Source organism: Oryctolagus cuniculus, chromosome 3 (genome assembly GCF_964237555.1).
Source record: "Oryctolagus cuniculus chromosome 3, mOryCun1.1, whole genome shotgun sequence".
Classification (NCBI taxonomy): Eukaryota; Metazoa; Chordata; class Mammalia; order Lagomorpha; family Leporidae; genus Oryctolagus; species Oryctolagus cuniculus.
The window spans coordinates 84448184-84475343 of record NC_091434.1 but is presented as its reverse complement, the minus strand read 5'-3'; the positions used below and the strand labels follow the sequence as shown (position 1 = coordinate 84475343).

The following is a 27160-nucleotide window of genomic DNA, read 5'->3' as shown; positions in this document are numbered from 1 at the left end:
CATCTGAGAGTTTCCATTTTTGCCAAGTTACACTTTAGATGTCCACAAAAACCATTCTTGGTTCATACACACAAAAGAAATGCTAAATAAAATGCAAATGAAAACTCTTTTAAAAATTATGATTAAGTTGGTGAAAAAAATAAATGAATTACACAGCAGTCAAAAGTAAAATACAAACACAGAGAGGTGCCTGAGCTCCTCGGGGGCTGCCATTCACCCTGGAGACACTGACCAGTTCTTGGTGGTCAGGTGCTTTGTATACTCGACTCCATTACAAGGTCAGCAGATAAAATCATGATTCCGAAAAAAGTCAAAGGTCGCATCAGAGATCCTTGTATAAATCAGGTAACTGTGAAAGGTATTACCTTGAAAGCAAAATAAAAAAGAATGTCCCAAAGCGAGAGATGAATTGAATACACATCTGCCTCAACTTTGACTTTAGGTAGAGCAGAATGTAGAAGAAAAAAATTCTCCCTGACAACCCCTGCCTACCAGGTATATATCTAAAGTTGGACTTATATTCAGAATTCACTCTTTATGGTGATCCGAAAGACTCAGCCAAAGTATTGAATGGACTGGGTTGGTAGCACAGTACCTGGCACAAGTTAATATAAATATTCTCTGGGGAAACACATTTTACAAATCAGATTTTCATAAACATAAGCTCACAATCATGAGTCAGAAGATACACAAGAAGCCATCGAAAAGATAAGTAAGCAAGATCAATAATAGCAGAATCAAATACCACAGAAGCAGTAGATGCTGAAATTATCAAAGAATCAAAGATTAGAAAAAATGAAAAATAATGTTTAAAAGACATGGAGGATAGAGTCAGAGACCAAACTACACCAAATCAGTAAAGGAACTTTAAGAAGCAGGGTGCTACAATCATGTGAGTCATTGAATCCATTATTGCTTAAGACATTTTTGTGTAAGCTTTTCATACCTTTAACTGAAAATATCACTGCAGAGATGCATACCCAAAACTCTTTCAACATTAATGAATTTTTCTCCTAGTATTTGTTTATTTATCCTACCTGGATTTCCCCCTCAGTACACAGTGATTTATATGTGAACAAGTATTTTATTTTTGAAATGAAAATACTTTGCAGAGTTAAGGATATGTCATTTACTCCTGAAGGTGAATTTCTCCCATGAAAATCATTTGTCTCCTAATGTCAAAGGAAGCTAAAAGTGGACAATCATACATGTCTTGTGACAAGGCAGGAAATTTAGCAACATCTAGGTGTACTAGATCAAAGAGCACTGCCTTCAGAGCAAGAAACACAGCATTCAGAAAGGTGCACAGATATTTTTGGAATTGAAGAAAGCTCTTCTTATCTGGTCTAAAAATACACAGGAAGAAGAAATCAGACAGAGTAACTTGCATTAAGTATATATAAGCTTCTCTTGTTTAAAATATTTGCATAGTCTATATTTAATTTTAAATACCCAATACTATCCCTGCTTGGTGAGAGTAATAACAATTTTGTTATTAATAAGGACACGAACTCAAAGCACTAGTCAAATAAATGACGGTTTTGGGAAATGAATTTTGTCTTCCAAGTTTTACATGGAAAATACACCTGTAGGTACCTGTGTTAACCAGTTGAATTTGCTGGTAACTTCTCCAGTGACATCAAAGTTATCCACATCAACAGACTGCAGGGAGGAGGCAAGTTTTCTTATATTATATTTGTACCAAAATATGAAATAATTTTCATCAAATCAAATTATTAACTCTGACAATTTAAATCCATGTTCAATGTCAAACAAGATGGTCTTTTTTAAAAAGAGCAAGTGATTTAATTCAATGTGATCTAACCAAATTTTAGCATCATTATGTAGGGGGTAAAGCTGCCACCTGCGATGCCAGCATCCTATATGGACACCGGTTTGCGTGCAGTTTCTCTACTTCCAATCCAGCTCCCTATTAAAGGCCTGGGAAAAGCAGCAGAAGATGGTCCAAGTGTTTCTGTTCCTCCCACCCACATGGGATTCCTGGAATAAGGTCCTAGCTCCTGGATTCAGCCTGGCTCAGCCCTGGAAATTAAGGACGTCTGGGAAGTGAACCAGGGGATGGAGAATATCTCTCCAGCATGTTCACTCACTCTCGCTCTCTCTCTCTCTCTCTTTTGTATCTTTGTAACTCTGACTTTCAAATTAAATAAATCTTAAAAAAATTTACTTACAATAATATGAATTAATTTGACTTACACCTAATCCATTTTGATATTTCAAATGAATGGGTAAGATGAATTTTAAAGCCATTTAAAAGGAAATATATGAAATTAAAAGAGTAACTAGATTTTAACATGTTTTTAGTGCAAATGAATTAAAATAATAAATGTCCTTTGTGCATCTAAAATTAACCCAATTTAAGTTCCACCAAAAGGAGAATTTCTTATACTTACACTGTGAACAAGCCTATTGGTGGTATGTGACCAGCACTTTTATTTAATGAAATAGCAAAGATCAGAGTACCTCACATATTTTAAAGGTAAGTATGTTCCGTAAAATTCTTCAGTTGTTTGTGCATATGGTGTGTGGAAAATTATATAAAATGTATTTCCTTTTATGTAATAAATAGAAACCTGTGTGAAAGCCACTAAGGTTTCAGCAATTAGTGTCAAACAGTTAAAAAGATTTTTGTGAGTACCAGCAGTTCTCCAACTGTTGAGTGACCAGGGCACCAGCAGAAAGAACAGGATTTTGGGAGTGGAAGTGGGTAGGGTGGTCAGCAGCTGTACACAAAATAGAAATTTTGTCAAAAAGAAACAAGGCAAGGGCACAATTATTACAGACAAGCCCTTGAGACAGAAGACAGTTAGACCAAGTTACTGCACTTATATCATCACCTACCCAGAAACAGCCCCACCATCTGGGTGAGGGGAGGAAAGAGCCAGAAAGGAAAGAATGCATTTGGCTTCCAGCTGGGACCATAAAAGGAAGTCAAAGACTGCCTAACCTCTTCTGATTACTTCCCTGATCTTTTCTTCAGCTGTTTTTCCCATGAACATGATGAAAATTATCAAAGTATCATCAAAATATCTCACAGACTGCTTTGCAGAGTGCTTTAATGAATAGCCATGTATCAATTAATGACAAGAAATGCATTATTAGACAATTTCATTGTTGTATGAACATTACAGAGTCAGAGTGTATTTACAAAATGCTAGATATTATAGCCTACTATACACCCAGGCTATATGGTATAACCTACTGCTCATAGGCTACACACCTGTATACCATGTTCCTGTATTGAATACTACAGGCAACTGTAACATAAATATGTACCTAAACATATATAAGTATAGAAAATATATATTAAAAATACTAGACAATAGGAATTTTTCAGCTCCATTATAATCTTATGGAGTCACCATCATGCATACAGTCCATTATTGACTGAAAAGTCATCATATAGAGCATGACTACATTTTTAAATTATAAGGATCACATGATCCTTACTAAGCAGAGCAGAGAATAGAAATCACACTCACTGATGACAACGCAATGGTGAAGTTGTTGGCACTGGCTATGTTATCAGTCAGCTTGGAGGTTCCCAACTCTCTGCAAACACCTGCTGTTCCAAATACAGCTAATAACCATTTATTGCTGCCTCACAGACAGAACAATCCCACACAAGATGACTGTACATGTACTCCTATTCAATTTAATGTCCATTTACCATGCAATGTTGTTAAAAGAAACAGATTCTCAGTTTAAGTAAAGATATAAATGTTTGAACATAATGGAATGTCATATAGCATGGATTGTAGACATGTTTATTAGTAGACAATACATCTTCCCTATTAAAGGTAATACTTGAAAACCAATTAATGTAATCCATCATATCAACAGACTGCAGGAGAAAGATCATAGGTAATCTCAACAAATTCATGAACATATTTGAAAAAAGTAACGCCTAGTTTTTATTTGGCAAAAAGAAAATATTTTTATAAAACTAAGAATAAGAGTAAATTCCCTCAATTGGTAGCAGGAATCACTAAAAACATACAGTTAGTACCATGCTTAATGGTAATAGACTGAATAATACTGCATTATATGTTTAGGCCGTTTGTAGTTGGGCCAGGAAGGACCTGCATTCTAATTGGCACCGAGTACTTTGAATTTGCTTAATACCATACAGAGCATCTTGTCTTGCATGGCCTTCATCATAGTCAAAGTGCCATCTTGTTCTCATTCTAACTTATGGAATGAAGTCCTGAGGATAATTCATCATTGAAAAGACACATTGAAGAGGTCACAGCCACTGTCCACGAGAAAATATTCCTTCCCACACTTCCTATACTTTTGTATTTGATCATGCAGAAGACTAGCACCAAATATGAGGGACCTTAACTTTAAAGTGTCTCTGATGTACACATTAGAGTGTCTTGGGTGGAGAAACTTTAGGGAAACAAAGTGCACACAATACTCATAGATCCCAGACCACCAGCAAATCAAGGAAGTCTATGGAACCTGAGGCAGAGATAGTAAATGCAGTCTAAAAACCATGAGTGCAAAGTAGCTAACTAGGGGATGAAATATGCCAAGTATAATTTACCTGATTACAATATATGAGACAAAGGTTTGGGACAGTGTTTCCCAAAGAGTGGGACAAGTACCAGTTGGAGTACAAGAAATGACTGTTAAAGGTTTTTGAGATGAATTGAGGTGGTAAATGCACATGAACTTAAATAACATTGACTTGCAAGATTTTTTTCTCTAATTTTCTTACTTCTTTCTGATTTTGTATGAACAAAAATCATTTCCTGCTAGTAAGTTTTTAACACTTTTTTCTTTCATCTTTTAAAAAAGAGAGAATACAAAATATTTAACCAAAAGGTAATGGTATCGCTTTTTTGTTTGTTTGCTTGTTTTAATAGTTATCTTCTATTTGGTGCCAGTAAATTGGCTTTTAAGTTGTGGTCATAGTACTAAATTTCTGTAGAAAATAAATGTTTTTCAATTTCATGAAAGGGGTTAATTTATTTTTTATAAAGATTTTTATTTATTTATTTGAGTTGTAGAGTTACAGACAGTGAGAGAGAAAGACAGAAAGAAAGGTCTTCCTTCCATTGGTTCACTTCCCAGATGGCCACAATGACCAGAGCTGCGCCAATCCAAAGCCAGGTGCTTCTTCCCCATCTCCCAAGTGGGTACAGGAGCCCAAACACTTGGGCCATCTTCTACTACTTTCCCAGACCATAGCAGAGAGCTGGGTTGGAAGAGGAGCTGCCAGGACTAGAAGCGGCATCCATATGGGATGCCGGTGCTGCAGGCAGAGGATTAACCTACTACACCACAAAGCTGGCCCCAAGGGGTTAATTTATTTAAAAAATAGATAAAAATTAGTAGAGTGGTATAGTATTAACAGAGTAACACACTCATATGAATGCCTGAAATTGGATAACAGTATTTCAAATGTTAATTGGAAATAAAGTACATAACTGTCTATAGATATTAATGCATAAGTATTAAATTGTTACTATAAAATGTTAAAGAAAATTTACCAGCAAGAACATTTTCATATTATAAATTAGCTTTTAATTCTGAATTACATGCCCCTAATGTCTCCCAAACTTGCTGATAAAAACCAGATTAGAATTTTCTGTGTCTTTTTTTTTCTGTTTCTTACACATTGGGATAAATAAGGCACCATGAAATTGGGCTAAAGGCAGGAATATAGCTGAATGATAATGAAGAGTCAAATTCTATTTTAGCTCTGTCTTTCTGCTTATGAGTGCTCTTACTGATTGTGGGTAGATAAAGAAGATATGAAGAAAGTATTCATAGAAAAAAGATTGCATCCACATAAAAATGGCAATCTACTGTTTTTAGTTTTGCCCTTTATTTCTTTATATGTGTGAATGTATATATTTCCTTTAAAATAATCCATATAAGTTTACATTTTATAAGAAGTCATTAGTCATTTCAAAAAATATAATTCACATGAACATGTCTCTTCAAAAATTGTAAGTTATTATCAATATTTAGACAGAGGTGCATTTTTTTAAAAAAAATCAACCTCAGCTAGACTCTAAAAAATTTTACTAGTCTAAAACAAAAAGAGAATTGTAAAACAGATTTTTTTATTTAAGAAACATAAGAGAGTTTGATTTCTACCACGCTTGGAATTTCCCAAGAATAAAATTAAACTTGGAAGGAACAAAGATAAATCCCTTACCTGTTGGAAGGTGCAGTGTTATATTGTTGCAAAAATCTGTGAAGCAGCACTCAGTTTTGGTAACATTGTTGGAACTATGGCAGAAGACTTGAGCATTTAATTCTGGGAGGGATACACAGGACTTGATCACCTGTTCTTTTCCATTGGTTAGCATGACTGATGCCCAACATGCTCCTTCTGTTTGGCAGGTAAAGTTTGAAGAGTCACACAAAAGACACACACACTTCAATCCTGGAAACAGTAAGGTAAAAAGGCTTTAATATACAAAAGATAGGATGCAAATATATTGCAGAATACTTCAGAATTGAAATTAAATCAATGAAAATTAAAGAAGAACTTAAATAAACAATATTCAATAAACACATGTTAGTGATGTTACTTCCTCTCTGTCATGTTTCCTTTTACTAAATAGGTTTCCCAATTTTTATCCACAATTACTGGTCCTTTAAGGAATTCATCCAATTGCTACTATATTTTAAAATATTTTCTTATTCATACACTACATACCCTCCTTCTTAATTTCAATCCCAAATCAATAATAGCCATGAGATAGTAGGATACCATATCACAGCAACCAAGGGGAGCTGTCCAACATCATTTGTGGAACATCACAGTGGTTATGGCAGCTGCATAGCTAAACAATTCAGCGTATTTTTTTCATTTGCCTTTTCCTTTTAAACTTTTAAGAAGATGTGCTAAGCACAAAAAATAACTATAGAAATTCATAGTTCTAAAAATAGTTTTGGTTCTCTATATTCTGTGATGCTTTAAAATATTATTGTTATTGGTATGGTATCTTTAAGATATTGATGAGCCATTATTCTTCCCCCTGTTTGCTAAGAAACATAGCTTAGAATGAGAATCATTTGAACATAGACTATGACCTTCAGGAAATTTCCTTCAGTGGCTTTATATGTCCCATAAAGTAAAGCATATCAATAATAGAATTTAATATATCTATACCAAGAAAACTTTCAAAAATTAGACTTCATTAATCTGTTCACTTCCAAAAATCTCTTAACATTTTCCACATACTGTGTGCACACACGCACACACACACACCATGACACTCTGGGCAGAAACCCAACTCACTTATTAAAGTGACACTCTTTTTTTTGCTTTGATGTAAAATATTTGTCAGGATTAAGAGTCCAGTGGTTGTAATTCAAATTTTATTTAATATATGATTTCTAAATAATATAATAAAAAAATAAAGTTTCACTCTATTACTTTAAGAAGCTTTTAATTAAATCCTCACTGTCCCCCAGTTATCTAAATATTCAAGGCTTTATGAATCATTATTACTAAAATTAGACTTTAAATTGCTAATAACTCAATTTATAGCTGGTTTTATACCTCTAAAATAGTTGATCTGGAAATAGCAACTCTTTCCCAATTTCAAATACTAGTATGGGAATACAATGGATAATAGTTCTATACAACTGGAATGAATGAAAGGACAAATTTTATATTAATCACATGGAAATTACTCTCATCTCAATCTTTTGACTGGTCAAATAATATTCTTATAAACATTTGTATTAATATGGTCTAAGTGAAACAAAATCCTAAAATATAATCTTATTAGCAATGCTAGACCTAGCATAATTGTTCACTTTATGTATTCCAGTTGTGGTTAACATAAATAAACATAATGTTTTATCATTATTTATGCTCTGAAGTAAAATGTAGGTTCTAGCTGATTGGGATTCATAGTTAGATATATAAAATCCAGTGATTTAGAAAATGTTCTAAGGTACTTTGCTTGTATAAAGTAGAGCCAATATAGTATACTCGGTATCTTCTGACAATAGAATCCTTCTAGTAGTTTTTAAATTCTAATCTGATTAGGGCTTCAAATCTTGGTTGTGCTACCCTTGTAATCTTAGACATACTTAATCCCTCTGTGCCTACACTTCCTTCTATGAAAGGTAAGAAGATCAATATGCCTGCTTATAATATTGTTGCTGAGAATAAATTAATCTATATAAAGACAATTTATGGCTCATAAGAATAACATATAAAAATTAGCAACTATCTTTTTATTATTGAAGAAAGTAAAGCTATTGCCTTATGTAAACAATTGAAACATACTTGTTATACATAAAAGAACAGCTGGATGTACTATAGTGCAGAAAACTTTTAAAGCCATAAAAAAAAAAATATTTCTGCTTGCCAAGCATGAGCTGACAGCTCTCATTCTTTCAATGGCCCAGGTTACATCCACTGCAATCCAATGTCTTGCAATGGTCCAGACAGAGAATTTAGGAGAAGACAATGGTTTTGCACCTAGCTTTCCACTAACTTACTGATTGCCTTTGGAGAAAACAGTTTATCTTACAAAGCCTCAATTTTTCCTTGAAATGGGAAATGAGCTAGAGTAGGGGCAGTGGGCCCAAAAGTCATAAAATTTTATATAAAAATAACATTTTTCCTTCTATAAATTTGCAACTTTTGTAAATCTACAACTAAAATGTGGAAACCCCTTTAACAATAAAGAAACCTGCCTCACTGTCGTTATTCTTCACCTTCATATTTCATGGGCCCAGAGGTGGGAAGAAGAGTAACTCCTTACTCATATTATTACATCATTTGTTCCTGGACTCGTCAACAGAATTTTCTGTTTCCATGATAAGCCCAGCCAGGAAATCAGAACATCTTACTAAGGAATATGGACTTACTGAGTGAAGGCAACCATAAAGTACCCAACAATTACACACATGTTAACTTCATGTGCAGTCATCAGGGCACATAATCCCCAGCTCCATTGTGGGAGTTAGCTATCACCATTTCCATTTTATGGACAGTGAAACAAGGTTCAAAAAAGATCAAGTGACTGACTTAATGTGAGTCTCTAGACTACACAAGCAATGTTGTTTGTTTACTAGCAACAACACCATTAAAACAATGATAGTATTAAAACCACTCTCCCTGCCGGCGCCGCGGCTCACTAGGCTAATCCTCCGCCTAGCGGCGCCGGCACACCGGGTTCTAGTCCCGGTCGGGGCGCCGGATTCTGTCCCGGTTGCCCCTCTTCCAGGCCAGCCCTCTGCTGTGGCCAGGGAGTGCAGTGGAGGATGGCCCAGGTGCTTGGGCCCTGCACCCCATGGGAGACCAGGAAAAGCACCTGGCTCCTGGCTCCTGCCATCGGATCAGCGCGGTGCGCCGGCCGCAGCGCGCAGGCCGCGGCGGCCATTGGAGGGTGAACCAACGGCAAAAGGAAGACCTTTCTCTCTGTCTCTCTCTCTCTCACTGTCCACTCTGCCTGTCAAAAAAAAAAAAAAAAACACTCTCCCACCACAAAAAAAGTCTAGAAATTATAAATAAAATATAATTCTAAAGCAGTCATAAGAAATTAGCAAGTAAGAAACAATACTCTGGCCTCAGAATCAGCCCTTAAGGCTTTCAGATCTGGCTGAAGAGCCCATGAGAGTATTTTAGGCATGGAAAGCAAAGACACTCTGGCAAAAAAAAAGAAAAAAAAAAAAAAAGACCTAAGTGAAAGATCTCTGCGAGTGAGATCCCCGTAAAAAGAACGGGCCATCAAAGAAGGTGCCTTTCTCTGAAGGGAGGAGAGAACTTCCACTTTGACTATGACCTTGTCTAAATAAGATCGAAGTCGGTGAACTCAAAAGGCTTCCATAGCCTTGGCAACTCATGACTAGAGCCTAAGGGAGATCACTGACGCCATAAACAAGAGTGTCAAATTGTTAAATTAACAACAGGAGTCACTGTGTACTTACTCCCCATGTAGGATCTCTGTCCTTAATGTGTTGTTCAATGTGAATTAATGCTATAACTAGTACTGAAACAGTATTTTACACTGTATGTTCTGCGTGGGTGCAAACTGATGAAATCCTCACTTAATATACACTAAATTGATCTTCTGTATATAAAGATAATTGAAAATGAATCTTGATGTGAATGGAATGGGAGAGGGAGCGGGAGATGGGACGGGTGTGGGGGGGAGGGAAGTTATGGGGGGGAAAAGCCATTGTAATCTATAAACTGTACTTTGGAAATTTATATTTACTAAATAAAAGTTTAAAAAAAAAGAAACAACTGATGATTGAGATTTTGACCTGTATTTTTCTGATAACCTTTAAAGCCAGTTAATATGTTTCTAAAACAAAGTCTATCTACATAATTTCTGAGGAGACAGCTGTCAAATAAAATCAATATCCTGTGCTTTCCATCTAGAATAAATAATCTCACCATTTAGCTTATCTAAATTCTGTACTAAGTAAGACTCTAAGTACCCAACGTGATATTTTCTCACTGAAGCACTACTGACTTCTTGGAAAAACGAACATATAATAGTTCTTATCAAGGAGTAATGTGGATACTCACTGAATGTTTAACAGGTTATAAAATTTTTCTTTAGTTTAAAATGAAAGATACAAATCAGAAGAATAATAATGACCCAAGTGATACAGTTAATACATAAAAAATAATACCTACATTAAATCTTGCACAATGGAAAGCACTGACATAACTGATGATTTGTTAATGATAATGGCTTTACACACCTGCTAAATGTTCTTATTTATTCCAGGCCAATTGGCAGTAGGATAGCACTAACTAAGAACAAACTGGAAACTAAACAATACCCAAGATGTATAAGTAACATACAACATACTCAGGCCCTCATTTTTCATTTCCCACCAGTCCACTATATAGTCTCATTTGGTATATAATTAAGCTATGTGCACATCAACCATCCTCAATATAGAATCTTTAGGCTGTCAATTAAAATATATGTTGCTATGTGATTACATTTATGCTTTCATATTTTGAAAAAAACAAACATGAGTGTTAAGTCAATTACACTGGAATAGTTCATGATAAATCTGGTTGTTAGACAGTAGCCCGCCTTATGTTTCTTTATTTTATACCTTCCCATTACAGTGAGTTTGAGTCATATGGAAAGGAGAGCAAATGAAGTTCAAAAGGGAGGCAATTACCCAGAATAAGGAGGACTATTAGATTTTTCTGTACAAAGGAGACTGCACTTTTCTTGTGTCTCCTCCCACCCCTTTAATTATCCCCCTTTCCCTTTTTTTGCCAATTAGTCTGTAAAAGCCAAGACATCTGTTACCCACAAGACATCTGTTACCCACATCCACCAAAGGATGTGCGCATTCCTAATCAACCAGAAAATAACGTTCCATGCGTATCTGCATGTGTTGGTTAGCATACTTTGGTGTCCAGAAATGTAAAAATCATCAGGCTACAAAAAAGAATAAAAGTTATCAATTTTCATGTGTACCCTATTCACATTAAAAAGCCAGATACTTGCTTGGTAAATATTGATTGCTTTTTAATTAGATACTATTGTCAGTAAGTTAATTTCATGTTACTTAGGTTACTCATATTTGGGATCTAGATGCAAAAATATCTGTTGTCCATTGCTTAGCATAAGCATCTGACCTGTAGCATTTTCTTTTTTCTAGACTTTAGTTTACTCTATTCAATTTCTCTAATTTTAGACCAGGCGATTAAACACCAAATTTCTTTTTAAATCAGAAAATGGTCTCAGATTTGACCTGCTAAATATGTAATCTTTTCATCATTTTCAGGCTTCTGAGTTAACAAAGGGAACAATTCAAGCTCATCAGTGTACTGAATATGAAAAGTACAGTATAAGAAAGAAGCCAGGACAACTAGCACTAAGCAGTCTGAAATAAAGCCAGATAGAATCAAAAGAAATAATGTAAAAATCAGTCTACCTTTTGTATTCCTTGTCAAAATTCTATTTTCTTGTCATGTGGTCATTTCAAAGTATTTGCTCTTTTCAATGGTAAGGAAAAACAGAACAGAAGCACAACTTTTGGATCACATGAGCTTTCTTTTTTTTTTTTTAGAATGCTTTTACTTAATAAATATAATTTTCATAGGTACAGCTTTTGGAATATAGCGGTTCTTCCTCCCATACCTACCCTGCCACCCCCTCTCCCATCCCACATCCTACTCCCTCTCCCATCCCATCCTTCATTAAGATTCATTTTTAATTATCTTTATATACAGAAGACCAACTCTATACTAAGTAAAGATTTCAACAGTTTGCACCCACACAGATACACAAAGTATAAAGTACTGTTCGAAGACAAGTTTTACCATTAATTCTCACAGTACAATGCATGGATCACATGAGCTTTCAATAAAGTTTCAGCTTGTTGAAATTCTATTTGCTAAGGTATTTACAAGAAAATTCAGAATTGCAAAAATATGCTTAATACATTCCAAAGTCTCAATTATGCTTCTTGTTGAAGAAGGGCTAACCTTTAGCTGAGAAGGAATGGAACCATTCTACCAGGAGGGATTCTATCCAAAAGAACTGTTTTAACTTCCAGGTTCAGTGCTCACTTTAGGAAAAATCCAGCCATTTTGAATTACAGCACTAACCACATGAAATTGCCAAAGGCAGAACTCTATGAAATCAGAGATTGTTTCAGCTCCCCTGTACCACAAATAGTATGTAAGACTTGAGACAACTTTCTCAGTCTCTTCCTCTTGAAAATATTTTTTTTATTTTTTTATTTAGTAAATATAAATTTCCAAAGTACAGTTTATGGTATACAATGGCTTCCCCCCCCCAATAATTTCCCTCCCACTCACACCCCTCCCATCTCCCGCTCCCTCTCCCATTCCATTCACATCAAGATTCATTTTCAATTTCCTTTATATACAGAAGATTGATTTAGTATATATTAAGTAAAGATTTCATCAGTTTGCACCCACACAGAAACACAAAGTGTAAAATACTGTTTCAGTATTAGATATAGCATTACTTCACATTGGACAACACATTAAGGACAGAGATCCTACATGGGGAGTAAGTACACAGTGACTCCTGTTGTTGATTTAACAATTTGACACTCTTGTTTATGGCGCCAGTGATCTCCCTAGGCTCTTGTCATGAGTTGCCAAGGCTATGGAGGCCTTTTGAGTTCACCGACTTCGATCTTATTTAGATAAGGTCATAGTCAAAGTGGAAGTTCTCTCTTCCCTTCAGAGAAAGGTACCTCCTTCTTTGATGGCAGATTTGTCCAGTTTTATAAATGCTCTGCTACTCTGAGCTTATGCTAAAATTCTCAGTGTAAGTAACCTAAGGATTAACTTCTCTGTGATTGATAAGACACAGTGGGGTTGAAATATGAGCCCCCAAAGAAGGATGGGTTTGTACCCCCAAATTTTCACACTGATATTACAAAGGATGAGAGTCCTATTGGCTTATAAGCCAAAAGATCTTCTACAGTTAACACTAAGGATCAATCATCTTGACCTCTACTTATTACAAGAGAACTTAATGTTCTTTTCATTAAGCATGAAATTGTAGGGAAATATAACAGTGATAGAAGCCAGAAAATGCTCTCCACCTCTCTGAGTTATATTAGACATCCCACAATGGTTGTCTAAATCATCACAGTATAAACAAGATCATAGCAATGCTACACAAGGCCAACAGTGACTCAAAAAGAGCATCCTACTTCAGCAATCTGATTACTAGCAATTTTATTAATTAGAAATGAAAATGCTTCCCAATAATTCATAAATTGTTTAACAAGAAATGAGCTTAAAATCAACTATATTGAAATTACTTATTTGCTTTATAGCCTCAAAATTGGGAACAGAGAAAAGATATGTGTGATGGCATATGTCATAAAGCTTTTAACACATTTGAAACATTTTCCAAAGAGAAAAATTATCTCTTTAATTAATTATTTAATAATTTTAATTAGTTAAAATTATCTGTTTGCTTATGAACATAGTTATTAACTTAAAGGTTCATTCTTCCAAGAATACTATTTTTTTCCTTTTTTTTTTTTTTTTTTTTTTTTTGACAGGCAGAGTGGACAGTGAGAGAGAGAGACAGAGAGAAAGGTCTTCCTTTGCCGTTGGTTCACCCTCCAATGGCCGGCGCAGCCGGCGCGCTGTGGCCAGCGCATTGCGGCCGGCGCATCGCGCTGATCCGAAGCCAGGAACCAGGTGCTTCTCCTGGTCTCCCATGCGGGTGCAGGGCCCAAGGACTTGTGCCATTCTCCACTGCACTCTCGGGCCATAGCAGAGAGCTGGCCTGGAAGAGGGGCAACGAGGACAGAATCTGGTGCCCTAACTGGGACTAGAACCCGGTGTGCCGGTGCCACAGGCGGAGGATTAGCCTAGTGAGCTGCGGCGCTGGCTCCAAGAATACTATTAATACTGTTAACCACTAAGCTCCTGCACTGTGGTACAAATTCTATAAATCAACAAAATCTGCAATGGTTGACGACAAAATCATCTGTGTGGATTCTCTTAAAATATTCCTTTGGAAGGATGACAATACAGAAGGATTACTTGTGGGCAGATGACTTCTCCTTCCTGCCTTTGGAAGTTTTCACCTCAGTGGGCAACAGGTTGACAGTTATATGATAACTGCTTTTGTTTAAAGCACAATATCTGCTAACCTAAATCCTTGTTTCCTTGGAGAACATATTGACTTCCTGGAATCTCCCAGGCAAATTTAAGCTTTGTAGTCATTTAAGGAAGAAAAAGATCCTACCTGAGATCTGCCATTTGACTGTATTAAGGCAAAGAAAAGAGTATTCCTAATCACGGACACAGTTCCTCTGACACATGCACTACATGTTTGTATATAATGTCTAATATTAATAATATAATTTATATGTAATTCTTTCTTATTCTTATATATGTTTTTATACTGGAAGCCTAAATATTTCCTCATCAAACTCTTCCCTCAGTATTGGGGATTTTAAATCTATTATCTCCTTATTATCTTCTGCTTACGAGAACAGACATTCTCAATGGACTCCAACTACATTTAGAATAAAGCAAAATCCACAATCATTATCATAACCCACTAATCTAAAAGTCAGAACTTTTCCCACCTCTGATGTTATCACTAATAATTCAGCCCTCCAGACTACAGGTCTCCCTTCTAAACCACCACTGTAGCAACTCCTGACCCACCTCACAGCCCTTGCTCCAATCCCCTTGGCTTACAGCACTCATCTTTTCCTTCTAATTCTTCAGGTCTCAGCTCAAAGGCCACTGCTACAAAGAAATCGTCGTTGATGTTCCTTGATCAAAGACCTGCTCCCCATCATTCCTGGCAGTTAGCACAATTTGTAATTAACTTATTTATTGAATTAGCCCCACTAGAATGAAAACTTTATGAGGTCAGGGATGTACCCTGTTATATCTACCATCATATCCATAACACCTAGAATAGGGTGCGACAGTGCAATAAAAATCCAATAAAGATGTAATGAATTAATAATTGTAGAAAACTGAAGCTATATGTCTCAGTAAAGAATAATATGAAATGGCCAAACACAAGAAAGACTCACAGCCCTACAACAATTCTTATTGTGAGTACATTCTCTTCCAGTCTTTTCTATATGTGTTTTTCATAGTTGAACTCAACTCATAGACACAATTTTAAAATCTGCTTTTCTGCTCTTTTGGCATTAAATCATGAACTTTATAATATCTGCTTTAAAATCATCTAGTGTAATTTATAAACCCATCATCAATGTAAAGGGACAATATATAGCATTTTCTTATATTTAGGCACTTCAGTTTTTGCAGTTAAATAATACCACAGTGATTATGGATTAAACTTTATATAAATTTCATTTCTTAACTATATTCTCAAAAATGGAATTAAACCACCATTTATATTGTCTACCAAATTTACAGAAAAGTTGTGGTAATTAAGATCTGTTGGCACTGTTAGAAGGTACCCATTTAACAATACACTTTTCAGTATTAGATATTCTCATTTAAATCTTAGTAATACAGCAGATAAAATTTGTATCTGATTTTAATTCGTATTTCCTTACTAATGGAGTTGAACTTTTTTTCCAAAAATATTCCATCTGGACTTCCTCCTAAAATGAATTTTTGTCTGTACTATTTATTATTTAGTTGAATCTTAAAGTACAGTATGGTACAAATTCTATAAACTCTTTTTTTAAAGAGATTTTTTTAATGAAGTAAACTTAGAAATTCTTTGCCATTGGGTTACATATAACTTGTCCCACATTCATGTGGATTGGCTTTTTCATAACATATTATCTATGCTGTTTTTGAAAAAAAAAAATGGTATTTGCCCTTTATGAAAAAGTTATCAAACAATAAAGAGAACACAAAGCAGAAAGTAAAATGAAACAAACACCCAGATTTCACATCACAAAAACCACTACTGTTAACAGCCTCTCCAAATATTTCTCTATGGAATTTTACATACAGATATTTATAGTGATGGTCTCATTAAAATCTTAGTGATATGATAGATATAAATGGTAACAATTTCTCCACAACTTTTTCCCCTGTCTTAAACTTTGCAAATACTCATCAGATACTTCCTAAATAGTCAATTTTATTTTTGCCATATATTATTTAATGGCTTTTATACACTTTACCGCCTAAATTTATATTGAATTTGTATATAATGAGTAATGGACAGATCTCTTCAGCAGGTGGTAAATGAAGGATTTTACTGTAGGTCTACAGAAACTAAAAGGTTTTTTTAATCATTACTTAAAGTATTTTACTGCATGCCAAATACTGGGATAAGAATTAAGGAAGGGAGGCAGGGCGGGGCAAGGAAAGGCAAGCCTTCAAGAAACTCTGCCCTGTAGGTTAAAGGATGTTAGGACAGTGTGGTAAACAGAACCAGGGTATACAGGACGCCCTGGGACACAGAGGGCACAGCTTTAGGAGATGAGGAGAGCGTGGGGGTGGCAGGCATCTTTGAGCTGAGTCACGAGGCGCACACCTGTTCTGAGCAGCCAGGTCCTTCATGTCCCAGCCCAAGCCCACCTTCTCAGCAGTCCTCTACTAGCTGCTGTGTGGAAACCTTCACTAACCTGCCCCCACCCCCACCCCGCGGGCGCACGCAAGCTCCGTCCCCACCACCAGCCCACCACAAGGAGCCTCAGGAGTGCTCTGTGCCGAGGACCCCTGCGTTGTGCCTTCGCTGCGCTTGGAGCTGGGACTCAGAGCCCTCCTGGTAACAGGGGAGGGGACTTCCGCCTCCTCTCCATTTTGCGGACCCTCCCTGGGGTCACCTGGCCGCCCAGGCAGGCTTCCAGCCTGGCTTTGGTATGAGTGAACTCTGGACCGCCACAGCTGCTGGCTGGGCTTCGCCACCTGCAGGGGGTAGGGGGTGGGGTTGTCGCACAACTTGAAGTCCCAAGTGCTCTGGCGAGCGCCTCCGGGTGCACCCGGGTACCACCTAGTGGCAGCAGGGATAGGGTGCCAGCTACTTTTTACACAATGACCTCACCCAGATCAGACTGCTCTACTATTTTTAAAGCTCATGCCTCCTTCAAATAAATAAAACTTTTGACTCCTTCGATTTGCTGTCATTGAAAATTTCAGAATAAAATGTATTGTCTGCAAACAAACAGCAGCAATGACACTTTGAATGTTCTTTTTCGTTTGGCAAAATGGCCCTTGAAGATCTCTGTCCCAGCCTGGGAGATTCCTTGTTTGCACTGAAAAATTCCAACCATGCTATATATCAATAATTAAGTCCTTAATACTTATTAAAAAATTCATTTAGGTTTATATTCAATAGGATCAGGCCAATGTTGTAATGCAGCAGGTTAGGGCACTGCCTTCGATGCTGGCATCCCATATAACAGCACTAGTTCAAGTCCTCCATCTAACTCCCTGAAAATTCACCTGAGAAAGTAGCAGAAGTAGCACAAGATAGCCCAAGTACTTGCAAGCCCCAGCTGCCCATGTGGGAGACCCAGATGGAGTCCCTGGCTCCTGGCTTCGGCCTTGCCTAGGCCTCGCTGTTACAGCCATTTGGGAGTGAACTAGGAGACGGAAGGTCTCTCTCTGTCACTGTGCCCTTCAAACACATAAAATAAATTCTCTAAAAAAACATAATCAATAGACTCTAAGCAGCTATTATACTTACGGTCACATAAAATCATACCTGATAGTGCCAGTAACCAGATGTAGGGGTTTCTTTGACAAGTAAAATTTCAAAAATATTCTGCGGAGTCATCTAAGGGTAACAACAAAGTTTTGTCTAGCTAAGGAAGAACATTAAAAATCAACATTAGAGGCCAGCGCCGTGGCTCACTTGGTTAATCCTCCACCTGCAGTGCTGCCATCTCACATGGGCACCGGGTTCTAGTCTCAGTTCCTCCTCTTCCAGTCCAGCTCTCTGCTGTGGCCCAGGAAGGCAGTGGAGGATGGCCCAAGTGCTTGGGTCCTGCACCCACATGGGAGACCAAGAGGAAGCACCTGGCTCCTGGCTTCGGATCGGTGCAGCGCCAGCCATTGCAGCCATTTGGGGAGTGAACCAACAGAAGGAAGACCTTTCTCTCTGTCTCTTCTCTCATTGTCTAACTCTATCAAATAAAAAAAAAATCGACAGCAAAGTGGCAGGCATCATAGCACAGCAGGTTAAGCCACTGTCTGCAATGTCAGCATCCCATATGGGCACCTATTCAGGTCCTAGCTGTGCCACTTCTGATCCAGCTCCTGGCTAATGTGCCTGAGAAAAAAGCCAAAAGGAGGTGCAAGTGCTTGGGTCCCTGCCACCAGAAGATCCTGGCTCCCGGCTTCAGCCTGGCCCAGCCTCGGACACTTCTGCCATTTGGGAAGTGAACCAGCAGATAAAAGATCTTTCCCTCCCTCTCTCTGTCACTCTGGCTTTCAAATAATTAAACAAAGCTTTTTTTTATATAAAAACTACAATAATAATAAAACACCCTCTGTGACCATCATTTCAAAAAACAAGTTAATCAGCTTGTTTTATTTATTCTACATGGTATCCACAATACCAAACATCACAGTGCACCCCATAAATATGGCAATTAAAAACAATGTTAATTTCAAAAATTAAACATTGAAGCTCACGTGAAAGAACAGACAGTATGAAAGAAAGGGAGAAGGGAGGGAGAGCAGCAGGCAGGCAGGAAGGGTATTATTACAACACAGTCAAGTAAGGAAAGATATACTTGTGTATTTCAGAATTAAGAACTGACTTAAAAAATAAAAGATATCTTTTTAAAATTTCAAAATGTTGAAAAACATAATTTTGTTTTGTGATGTTACATTTCTGTGTCCTTTTCTAAATAAATTGAGAATCTATGATTGACTGTGTATCAGAGGGTGAAACCTGAGTGCCCAACCTGCTTTTGTTCCAACCCATGTTTTGTTCACAATCAATGACCACACTCCACGTAGGAAAGCTATCTCAAATTGAAGTGGTAATCTTCTATAGCACTGTTACAGTCAATATAGAATATTCTGTAAAACTGAAAAAAAAAAAAGGCTGAATAGTAATAGCCACTCACTCTAAACTTCACTGAAAGCTACTAGTGGCATCAGGTGTCTAACACAGGAATTCTCTGCTCAGGAGACAAGGTTGCTGGTTTTCCTGGCTCAGCTGGCTCAGCCCAGGCAGATGTTCATCTACCAGAAATTCGTCTGGCAATGCCTCCATCAGAACTGGGGCACAGACCTTAACACTGTATTTCATAAGCATATGCATTTAGGCCTATGTTACAGAACCTAGAGGGCATTATACATTTTAAAATGAATTACCGGCCCATGTTTAATACCTTGTTCAACAAATTTGATCTATTTGATGATAACCTCTAGATCTGGAATACATCTTACAATCTGAACACTGTTCCCCTGAGAATTGATTACCATTTTATAACTACCTCCTGAAGGATACAACTTCCAGCAACATCTTACAGGGATGAGCAGGGATTGCTACTCTGCTTCAGGGAGAAGGGAAACTGTATAAAAAAGACAGCCGCACAGGCATCCTGATCCAGCCCAAGGCCAAGTTAGGAGGCCTGGGGCTCTAATCCTAGTTTTGCTAACATATTCTTTGAGGCTTGTGTCAAATGGACTTTCCAAGAAGTTATTGAATTAGGTAATTTCTAATGTCCACTCCGACTCTAAACTTCTGTGACCTGAACAGTGGAGTACATCAACAGCCACCATGCAGTATCACAAAGAGCAACTGATGGACTCCATATGCAGAGAACCAAGAAATTGTTGTCCTAGAATCTCAGTTCAGGAAGGAAACTATTCAGGAGAGTAATTTGACACAGGCTGCAGTGAATAACCAGAAGGCATAATTTGGAGGTCTGTGAAATCATAGAATTCTGGTTGAGCATTTTGATCTCCTCAGAAGTGGAGAAGATAGAAACCAAACATGACAAGATCACACAGAGTTCAGTGATAAAAGGAGAAAACAGGAGAACAAGGCACATTCCATCTGAGAGGGTGCTATTAAAAAAGTTCATGGGAAATACATATGATCAGAAAATGAATGCATGAAATGAATCAAAACGTTTTCACATCAAAATAAACTTACCTTTCAATTCCATTTTCCATGAACTTTTGTATACCCTTGTATTTAAGAAAGATGGTTTAAAACACAAAACATTAATAATAAAAACATTAAGGTTTTAAAAGCTAGAAAAGCTCAGTTATGTTTAATGGAAGTAATTTTTTAAAAATCAGTAAAGAAAGAAGTAAAAACCAGTAATTAGTGCAATAGAGGAATAAAAAGAATGCACAGGAAAGTTCAGATCTTTCTCAATGAAAGAATGTTTCGAATAAGAGTAATAAACCAATCTGAAAGTTCAAGTCCCAAGAGTTTTCCAGGGCTTACTTGTCTGAAATTTTTATCACACTCCACAGTTATACATTTATATGATCAGATATGGTAAAGAATAAACAACTTTCATTCTAGGAATAAAAGGAAGCTGAAAAGTAACAAGCTGATATAGCTCAAAAATTGTTGAAATCTTTACTTAGTATAGAGTTGGTCTTTTGTGTACAGAGTTCATTGAAAATGAACCATAATGGAGAATGGGACTGGCAAGGGGAGAGGGAAGGAGGAGGGATGGAAGTGAGGGAGGGAGGGCTGCTATGGTGGGAAGAATAACTATATTCCTAAAGTTGTACTTACAAAATTTGTATTCCTTAAAAATAAATTAAAAAATAAAATGGCAAGTTGGGATTTGAAAGAGAAAGAGGAGGGCAACTGTTTCAAAAGGAAAATTTTTTGTTTGTTTAACGACTGATTCCAACCATGTCTCTTTCCAACACTGATGCCAAAGCTCAAAGACTTGGCTTGATGGCATGAAGAGCTCATATTGTCCAAAGCAAAACAATGCAGTGTCACCTGCCTGCCTCTCTTCAAAGAAGATGAGTGGGAATAGGAGCTGATGACTGGGAGATGAAATTTTTAAATCCAAATATTTTAAAATATGTGTAATTCTCAGACTTCTAGGGGTTATCATAACTGCTTTAGGAGGTGGGTCCCATGGCTTCTCCTTTTCTCCCATTTCCTTTTCTCTATCAAAGCATTCTTGAATAGAATGGCTGCTGCCCTCTTTTATGCAGCTAGACAAATATATTTCAAGACATGAAAGTGAATAAATAAAAGAATTAGAAGGCTTCTGAGAAGTCCCAAAGAATTCATATTCACCAGAACAAAAGCAAAGTCTAAAGAAGTTCAGCCCTGAGTTTAGCTGCTTCCTTTTGTGATAAGCCAGCATAAAGCAAAACAACAAACTGTAACAAAGAAACAAGCGAGAACCTTATCTCTTAGCTGTGTTCATCCGAGTTTAAAATTGCTGCAATTCAGCAAGAGGTAGTAAAAAAAAAAAAAAAAAAAAAAAAAAAAAAAAAAAAAGTAGTTGAAATCCTGGCCACTCCTAGACCAGCTGTATGGCCTGAGAGGTTACTACAGTTCTCCCAATCCATGTGCATAGTGATGAAGCAGGGATAATAGTTCCTACTTTACAGAGTTGTTATGAAGATTAAAGTAGATATTCTAGATAATACTTTTAGCAAACTACAGATTTTTAAAAGATAAAAATTAAGCTCCAGCTATTACATGTTCTAAGCAATCCACAGCTCAACATTCAAGGTCCAAACCACACTCCTTATAAATTACTTTCAGGGTTCTGACAACTCTTCCTGGTTTCATTAGCTTTTTGCTTGGTAGTGACGCTGCCACACTGAGATGACGAAATCAGCAGCTCCAACACAGAAATCCTTGTTAAAGAGAAGAAAATGGGCAACACAGAAATTCTTGTTAAAGAGAAGAAAATCAAAGGATATAAGTATCTGTAATATTAACTCTCATATCAGTTACTAAAATAATATTTTTCCTTTCTTAATCAATTATTTCTTGCCTCTGACAAATATTTCAATAGAAAAATGAACAAAGTGGTAGAACAGAGAAAAAAACTATAAATATGAAAAGGTTAATCACACTAATAATCAAAACAGAAAACTAACACATACAAAGACATCATTTTCATTTGCCAAATTGCAAATGATTTTATATATCACCCAGAAGTGTTGTGAGGGCAGGGTGATGGATGAAATTACATTTCCATGCACAGCAGAGTACCAACTGGTACAAAGTAGTAAATATTTCTTAATTGAGAGGGAAATGGAGGATGGGGAGGGAGAAAGAGATGAAAAGAGGGAAGGAGGGAGGGATGGAAGGAGGAATAGAGGGAGGGAAGGAGGGATAGAAGGAGGGAAGGAGGGATAGGGAGAGGGAGAAAGGGAGAGAGGTAAGGGCAGAAAGGCAGGAGGGCAGTGCCAGCCAGATAGAAAGAGTCCCCACCTACTGGTTCACTGCCCAAATGGCTGCAATAGTCAAGGCTGGGCTGGGACTAAAATCTGGAACAGGGAACTCTATCCAGGTCTCCAATATGGATGGCACGGATCTAATTACTTGAGCCATTACCAGTGCATGCCAGGGTTCACATTAACAGGGAGCTGGAGTCAGAAGCTGCAGGGGGAAACAAACCCAGGTACTTATATGGGCTGCAGACATCCTAACCGCTATGTTAAATGCCTGCTCCCAGTAAAACTTCTACGAGAAAAATGCAAGGTCAGCATTGTGAGGCAGTGGGTTAAGATCCTACCTGCAATGCCAGACCCCATATCAGAGGGCAGGGTCGGGTTCCAGCTGCTACTTTCCATCCACTGCCCTGCTAATGCGTCTGGGAAAGCAACAGCAGATAGACTAAGTGCTTTCACCCCTGCACCTGGTTGGAGCTCTTCAGTCCTGGCTTATGTATTTAATTATTTCAAATAAATAATCTTTTTTAAAAAGAGAATAATACAAAATATGTGTCCAAAAATATTTACAATCTTTGTGATTGTATTTCTGCTCCTTTAGATGAAAAAAATTCACAGTTTATGTAAAAACTCATTGCAAAGGTATAACCCAGAAAGGTAAAAAACAGAAATAGGTTAACACTACCAATATCAAAATACTTAAATAAAATCTGACAACATATATGATTACCTAATGTGTTACTTTTTAGAAGTATTTAGTATGGAACTTTGTCACTCTATATATTACATGAAAAGTAGAATCATAAAACAAACAGGATATGATTTCATTTTATATATATGCATGTATATATATATATGTATATATATATACACACATATATATATGTTTTGGGATAAAGATTAGAAGGAAATACACCAAATTATTAATAGTGGCTCTCTCTGAGGTATGGAACTAAGATGAGTTCTACATTTCTCAACAGTTCCTCTTATTTTCTAGAATTAATACATAATAATGATATAATCAGGAATGAATATTATTATTTTGTTAAACTCATTTCTTGCTCTGTCAAACTATTTAGTTCACAGAGAATGGTTATCATGGACATATCTTCATTCAACAATCTTCCAAGACCTTTGTTTATTCATTTGATTATTTGAAAGGCAGAAAGAGAGAGAGACAGATAACATGAGAGAGTGCTCATATCCACTGGGTCACTCCCCCAACACCCACAATGGGAGGCTGCAGGATTGGGGCTGGGCTAGCTGAAGCCAGGCCAGGTACTCAAACCAGGTCTCCCTCATCAGAGACAAGAATCTGAAAATCGTGGACTGAAAATAAGCCAGCATGTTGAAAAGCAGGGCTGCCCCTGAAATTCATATTGTGAAGATAACCAAGTGATTCCCATTCTATATAGAAATGTAGTGGATCTCTACAGGGGACCCAGATCAACAGACTGGCCTAGCCAGATGAGCTCCCCATAACTTCTCCTCTCATTTTAAACTCTCTTGGGAGAGGGTTGGAACAGACATAGTGACTTTCCTTGACTGTAGAAAATTAATCAAGAAAATGCTGACTGCCCACTATGCGCATGCTAGTGTACTGAACACGGGCTACCTCTGAATCGACTCAGCAAGATGAGGTTTGCTAACACATTAATGAGCCTGTGTAGAGATTGCAGATGCAAGCAAAATTCTCTACAAACAAGCTTAATGCTGTAGTAAACTGAGAAAAGGAACTCAAGTAGCCCAAAAGTAGGTGATAAATGGCCTTTTCAAGTTGAACCAAATGTTGTCACCTAAAAAAGCAGGTGAGCAAAGTTGCATTTATTGCGTGCTTTATCTCTGTAGGAACAATATCCCTCAACCGCAATCCCTGTGCCATGAGGAGTCACTATCCCATATTCAGGACTTCAACATAACCTAATTAATCCTAATTTGATTTTATTGATATCTACTTCATGGGATTTTACAGAATGAAGATGATACATGCAAAAAAGAAATTTAACATGAAGGTCAGCGCTGTGGTGTAGCAGGCTAAGTCTGCACCCAGTAGGAGACCCGGAAGAAGCTCCTGGCTCCTGGCTTCAGATGGGTGCAGCTCGGCTGTTGCGGCCATCTGAGGAGTGAACCAGCGGATAGAAGACCTCTCTTTCTCTCTCTCTCTCTCTCTCTCTCCCTCCCTCTGCCTCTGCCTCTGCCTCTCTATAACTCTTCCTTTCAAATAAATAAATAAATCTTTAAAAAAGTTATCTCAAAAATTAATAAAATATTATATATATATATTATATATATATAATATAAAATAAAATATAAAAAAATAAAATATTGTTAAAATGTTTGAATTTTTTTAATAAATACACACAAAAAAAAGTATAGGAAGAATTAAAATGGCCACATCAACTCAGTCTTACTTCCATGAGACACCCACTTTTAACTATTTTTCTTGTTATTCTTTAAGACATACCACCCTATCTTAGGGCAGTAACACTAAAAATACGCTAATGTTACTGATTAACCAGTTTGAAACATTATCTGATATCTTCCTGATTCATATGAAACATTTGACTTTACATACACACTCTCCAATTTCGGAAGGAGAGGCAGATTTATTGAGATGTAATTTACATACTGTAACTTCTAGTCCTTTTAGTGTATACTTTCACGAGATTTGACAATTGCAGTTCCATCACCCCTCCCCACAAATTGCCTCATACTCTTTTTAGATACTTTTCCTCTTCACCCAACTGCTGGCAAGCAACGTTTTCTATTCCAATACTTTTGCCTACTCCAGAATAGCAAAGCAATGTATTCCTTTGAGTGAAGTTTCTTTCATTTTATTTCAAGTATGTGAGATATGTTCATGTTGTTGCATACGTCAGTTTTTTGAATGAATGTACAACTGATTGATAACTATTCACAGTTAAAAGGTGTTCGCATTTTTCCCAATTTTTTAATCATTAGGAATAAACCTGTAGTAAACATTAATATCCAGATTTTATATAACATAAGTTTCATTTCTCTTTGCTAAATATATAGGAGTGGGACTACTATGTTATATAGAAAATATCTGTTTAACTTTATAGAAAATTGTCAAAGTGTTTTCCAAAGTAGTTGTATTATTTTACATTCTCATCAGTAATTTATGAGAGTTCCAATAACTTCTTACATATTTTTCTCACATAATATTGCATTGTTTCCTTATTATTGAGTTCTAAAAGTTCTTTATTTTGAATACAAGTGCTTTATCAGATATGTGTTTTGCACTTATTATCTCCAAGACCTTGGCTTGTCTTCTCAGTCTTTTAACAGCATCATCATTATGTTCTTGGAATTGACTACAAAGCACATTGAGTCTGTTAAAAAACAATTAAAACCTGAAATAAAAATTTTTAAAGGAACAGTTTTTTTTTTAATTTTGATGAAATTTAATTGGTATTTTTCATTTATGGGCTGTGCTTTTTTCATTCATCTAAGAAATAATGCCTAATCTAAGATCAAAATCACCTACTTTTAGAATTTTAATATCCATTTATTGCAGAATCACACATGTTGAAAGACCAACTTTCTCCATTAAATTGCGTTAATACCTTTGTAAAAAAAATTTATTGACATATGTGTGGGTCTATTGCTGATTTTCTCTAGCTTAGTCCATTGATTATACTTAATTAGATATATATTTATAATAACACCTGAAATATGGTATTATGAGCATATCAACTTTGTTGCTTCCATTAAAAAATCTATTTGGTTATTCTAGGTCCTTTGCCTTTCAATGTAAATCTTATTGTTAGCTTCAGGAATTTTGCAAATGTTTCTGTTAAGATTTTGATTGAGACTTTTACTGGTATTACATTAAATATACAGATATATTCAGAAGTAATTAGCTTTGCCAACATTGAGCCTTTGCTTATGTAAATACAGTATATGATTTCATTTACTCAATTCTTTCAGTTCTTTCAAATGTGTCTTGCAGTTGAATGTTGTCATCTGGTTTTTATGTACCATTGATATTGTCATATAATTTTTTCGCTTTATTCTGCTGCCATAGCAAATTGCAAAATTAAATTTTTGAATGTTGAATCAGTCTTATATTTTCAGAATAAACTCCACTTGATCACAATATATGACCTTGCTATTATATTGATGTTCAATTACATAATATTTTGTTTAGGATTTTTGCATTTGGTTTTTTGTTGGTCTGTAATTTTCTTTCATGGTAGTGATTTTTACCTAGTTTCTTCCAGTATGTTATTCTTATAAAATGAGGAAAAACATGTTTGTATAGAACAGACATTATTTCTTCCTAAATTTTTTGAAGGAATTTACCAGTAAAGTCAGATAAAGGATCTTCTTTTTTAGAAGTTT

General features: G+C 36.4%; 1 protein-coding gene across 2 annotated transcripts in view; it reads right to left on the bottom strand.

Annotated features, from left to right (window-relative positions):
- The window catches only part of ACVR1C (activin A receptor type 1C), a 106088-nt gene that overhangs the window by 58790 nt on the left and 20138 nt on the right, over positions 1-27160 (bottom strand). For both annotated transcript variants that reach the window (XM_008258601.4, XM_051848603.2), the window contains exon 2: positions 6194-6424. In XM_008258601.4, coding sequence (XP_008256823.1) covers positions 6194-6424 — 231 coding nt within the window. The remainder of the gene's footprint in view (positions 1-6193; positions 6425-27160) is intronic.